Source organism: Astyanax mexicanus, chromosome 14 (genome assembly GCF_023375975.1).
Source record: "Astyanax mexicanus isolate ESR-SI-001 chromosome 14, AstMex3_surface, whole genome shotgun sequence".
Classification (NCBI taxonomy): Eukaryota; Metazoa; Chordata; class Actinopteri; order Characiformes; family Acestrorhamphidae; genus Astyanax; species Astyanax mexicanus.
The window spans coordinates 14,216,035-14,220,797 of NC_064421.1; the positions used below are offsets into that span (position 1 = coordinate 14,216,035).

At 44.3% G+C, this 4,763-nt stretch overlaps 1 protein-coding gene across 1 annotated transcript; it reads right to left on the reverse strand.

Annotated features, from left to right (window-relative positions):
• Window positions 1-877: 877 nt before the first annotated feature.
• Window positions 878-4,435, reverse strand: fosaa (v-fos FBJ murine osteosarcoma viral oncogene homolog Aa). Its single transcript, XM_007257356.4, has 4 exons — window positions 3,984-4,435; window positions 2,994-3,209; window positions 2,378-2,485; window positions 878-2,275 (listed from the first exon to the last, which is right to left on the reverse strand). Exons 1-4 carry the CDS (start codon window positions 4,089-4,091, stop codon window positions 1,604-1,606), a joined length of 1,104 nt encoding a protein of 367 aa, XP_007257418.3. The 5' UTR covers window positions 4,092-4,435; the 3' UTR covers window positions 878-1,603.
• Between the last annotated feature and the right edge of the window lie 328 nt (window positions 4,436-4,763).

Sequence of the window (4,763 nt, forward strand, 5' to 3'; positions counted from 1 at the left end):
GCACAATTGGCCATGTTTTCTCTGGGTGGGTGGGAAGGTGGAGCTCGCTCTCTCTTCATCACTCCCATTGGGATGCTGACCGACCGGCACAGGCATCAGTTGCCTGAAGTATCAAAGCTGAAGATGCAGCGGCCGCCTGTTGATGCCACATTGGTGGCAGTTCAAAAAGAGGTGGGTGCCTGGCTTCACATGTATCATAGCAGACATATTCTTATCCTCACCCTTCTTGTGTTGAAACCATTACAAGTGGTGGTGGGAGGACAAGAGAGTGTGTAGCTTAATTGGCTAGGGTAAATTGGGGAGAAAATTGGGTAAAGAAAATACACCATACCATACCCTATACCCAAGTTTATACTTTCTAAAAGTAATGTTTTATGTTAATTTTTAAAAGTTCACGAATAGTTTTAGTTCAGTAAAGGTTTTATTTTATAAACATTATTCATTTTTTACTAATGCAATAATATTTAGAAACAATGTAAGAAGTGAGATAATTGCTAAAGGCAATAATAGTCGCATAGCAACAGCTATTGGATTAATGATCTGAATTAAAACATTGTACATCTAATTAAGATATAATTATTTAACAAAAAGAATTATCATTTTCAGTCAACAGAGATTTAACACATAGTACAGCCTGCAGAAAGCTAGATGTTGATATCTCATTACTGAAATTAGTGAAACCTTAATAAAATCATTTTGCCTTCAGCAGACAGAAAACTTCTATTATCACACATAATATTATAATCAAAAACATAATATGCAGAATAGGCTGTTGTTGGCATTCATAAATAATAAATGCAGATGCGTAACAGTCTGAGTTACGCAACAGAAATGAGTCTTTGACCCATCATCACCCAGAAAAAGAATGACACAGAGGTCACATTGCATGAATATTTAATGTGAATATTAATTCATAAGCAATCAATGCTCATTTAACTCTTTTCATTTGACAAACAAGTCAAAATTTAAAAGGTAGAAAAATAAATTATCATAAAATACATCTTGATCGTTGATAGCACTGGATGTTTTCATGGAAAACTCTAAACATCTTAATGACGTCAAAACACAGTTTGATGATGACACTGAGGTATGCAAGAACTTCAGGAATGTGTACTAAAGCACAACATTGATAAACTATTGCCATCAAAAAACACAAAACTGCACAGTGAACAGTGCACGATACAGCTTACAGAAGACCTCACAGCAGATCAAACAAATATAAATCTGATACATACATATATGTCTGTTCATTTATATATATTTATATATATATATATATATATATATATATATATATATATATTAATTTATTTATTTACTTATTCATTTAGATGAGATCTTTATCTTTGCGCATGCTTTTTCGAACCAGAAGATAGCTCATAACTGTCCATAGGATAATTTTTCCATGCTCTTAGCTACATCAAAATTATCTGGAAGAGGATAAACACTATCTCGGTCACATTACATATTTCTTAGATGCTGCCACTGAACTGCTGGCTTCACATCAATACCACTCGTCTCAGATATCACAACACAGTGATATCCGATAGTAGAGAGGGCTTTCACAAGACCACTATCCAACACCTCCGTTTCATTCCGGTGTTTATAAGGCCAAAAGTGTGGGCGAGTTAAGGATATCTACGTTGGAATCAGATTTGGGTGCCCCACCTTTGCAGCCATCCAGTTCCTCGTCAAGAGAGTCCAGCTCTGGGCAGGCAAAGGTGAAGACAGACAGGTAGTTGCTGCAAGTGGGGGTAGAGGTGTTCACCACCGGGGTGCTTAAGGGTTCCAGGTCATTGGCCACAGACTTGTACAGGGTCTCCCAGTCTGTGATGCCCAGGGATCCAGTGAGGTCAATGTCAGGGACAGAGCGTGCTGTTTCCACAGAGATCCTGTCCTCATCCACAGAACTGAGGATGTTTTCCAGGAGCTCCTCCTTGACGTCCAGTGACGGTTCAAGGTCACAGAGGCTGACTTCTGCGCTGGAGCACAGCAGGATGTTGGAGTTCCCCGAGATAGCGGAGGATGGAACGGACGGAGCCTCCAAGTCTTGCAGAGAAGGTGTGTCCTGCACACCATCCTCTGGGAGCTTGACGGAGGAATCCGAAGAAGGAAGAGACTGTGGCGACTCTGGGAAAATGCTGTCCAGCTCTTCGGGCAGCTGGCATAAAGGCTTATGTGCGGAGAGGACATACTCAAGTCTTTCCTTTTCCTTCAGAAGATTTGCAATCTCAGCCTGCAGAGCTGCTTTGTCTTCCTCCAGCTTGTCGGTTTCCTAAAGAAAGAAGATTTAATTTAATCTGAATTGAACTGGTTTAGGCTGTATAGGTGGAAACGTTTCAAACAGAGACTGTGATGCATCGGCATTTCCACTTACAGCCTGCAAGGTGTCTGTGAGCTCTCTCCGTCTGTTGCGGCACTTCGCTGCGGCCATCTTATTCCTCTCCCTCCTTATCCTCTTCTTTTCCTCCTCTTCGGGTGTGAGCTGTTTGGCAGCAAAAGACGGATTAGAGCGTCTACCATGATGAATGTACCCATTTCATCTAGCATTTCTGTCTCCACATCCTTCGCTTATTCACCCAATCACAATGGCAAGTGCACCCCCCCTCTACACCTTTCTCTCTCTTTTTCTCTCTCTCCCTGTCTCTCTGCAATGCGTCTAAAAATAGCCCATTGTTGCCGACACACACACTGTGATGCGAATGTGAAGTGGATGCTTGCGTCTAGGCACCCTGCCCAGGCACAGCTCTTAGAGAGAGCATGATGCCCATAAACTGCTGCACCACTGGCATTACTGCCACCTTAGTTAATCCCATTAATCACAAGAACATCAATAAAATAGGCTATCAAAGAAATGGACCTAATGGGTCCTTCAAGTACATACAGTAACTGCAACTGCAAGAAGGGATTGGGAGGGAATGTTGGGATGGGGAGGGAGTGTTGGGATGGGGAGGGAATGTTGGAGGGGTTGTTATGCTGGTTGTATCGCCTACCTGCTCGACTTTTCCCTTCCTGGAGGCGCTTTTCCCCTTGCCCCCGTGTGTTTTCAGGGAGCTCTGCGCCTCATTGGCTGCAGCTCTGCCCGGAGACGGCGAGACGGACGTGACGATGGTGGGCTGGACCATCCACTGCAGGTCTGGGGTGGTCGAGATCGCAGTCACCGTTGGAACAAACGGAGTGACGGACGTCTCACGGCCTGCCTGGACCCCCTGTGGTTCAAATGCACGCGTTAATTAATCAGAGGCTATGCATGCAGCAGAGTGATGGGGGAACAAACATATGGCTTAAAAGTAAAACATCTGTAGCTTCTTATTCTTCTGTGCGCGCGAGAATTTATGATATGGATATGCATCTGGATGAGTCTATTGTGACGTTTGGCTCTCGTTGGCCGCACGTGGCTCTCTTTCTTTAAATACAAGTAGGGGTCCAAAAATAGTCCCCGGATCAATATTTGACTTTTGCATTGCATTGTGGCTGACGTCAGAGCTGACGCAGCCCTGCTGTGGAGTCTCCTCAGTGGGCTGGATGCTGCTCGCACTCATCGAACCGCTGCAGACAGACGTGCGCAAAATGCCAGCCGTGCGCAAAAGCAGCTGCTTTTGTGCGGCGGTTGCGCGAGGACGCGCGCGCAGCAGCTGTCAACCTTACTGTTGGCTGTGGCATTGGCTATGGTGGGAGATGTTGAAGGATAGGGCGGGCATGGAAGGTAAATTATCACTAGAAAGCTGGGAACTCTGATATCTGATGAGGAAAAAAATGGAAATTGCTGACATACTAAAAAATAAATAAATTGTGAATAAATTAAATAAAAAATGAGAATTGTCCCTTTTTTAACCACCAGCATCTTTACGCACGCAATTTCTGTAATTTAACATGCCATATTTTAAGCCATTTCTCTTTGACAACCTGCTACCATCCGTCCTCTTGCTACCCCCTCCCCCTGCAACCCTTTCCCCCTCCCTCCTGCCCCCAAGCCCCCCTACCTGTGTGGTCTCCATGGGCTGGAAACCTGCGTGGAGGGTGTCCCCGTCCGGAGATGCAGGGCTGCAGTGGGGCACAGAGTCGACGCCGTTCACTTTGCTGATGAACATTGCTCCAATCCACCAGGCACGATCCAACAAAATAAATAGATATATTTATATAAATATATATTTATAAATATAAATATTAACAGAGACAAAAAAGAACGGACGATCTGCTCTGTCAGCCAGCCTTCTCCTCTCCTTTCCTTTGCTGTTGCTGCTATTCAAAGCTCCAGGTTTGTAAACCTGGCCACTGACAGACTGCTCTGCAAGCTCCTCCTTATATTCCCCCAGAATTTTTATGAATGAACCGAGGATGTACCATCTGGCTGTGGGGAACATCTTCACACGGCACGCGCCAAAAAAGCGTAGCCTATCTGCATAAACCCATAAACACTAACTCTAGCCTGTTTTAGCCCTTCTGTTGCACTCTGTGGCTGTCTAAATCAAGCACTGCAGGTTCACACGTGTGCGTAATGCGCCATGCCAGGACCCTACCCCCCTGTGAAGGGGCGATGTGGCACGTGCAGCATGTTCATTCATAAAATACTGATGCACCCCCCTCCCCTCCTCCTCTGCACTGGCTAAAATCTAAACAATATATTGCTGTGATATGATCATATCAGGTTAATATGATATTGGTAATGTGAGAAATAGATAAGTGGTCGTTTACATGGCTGAAATGGTCTGGGTGCTAAGTGCTAACGCCTGATATGAAAAAGCAAAAACAGACGATATCAG

What these genes read in the sequence shown, in the direction of transcription:
- fosaa (XM_007257356.4), bottom strand. Translation starts at nt 4,091, where the DNA reads ATGTTCATCAGCAAAGTGAACGGCGTCGACTCTGTGCCCCACTGCAGC. An exon ending in GGAAGGGAAAAGTCGAGCAG is followed by an intron (nt 2,486 to 2,993) that starts GTAGGCGATACA and finishes GCTGCCAAACAG; the next exon opens with CTCACACCCGAAGAGGAGGA. An exon ending in TCACAGACACCTTGCAGGCT is followed by an intron (nt 2,276 to 2,377) that starts GTAAGTGGAAAT and finishes TTCTTTCTTTAG; the next exon opens with GAAACCGACAAGCTGGAGGA.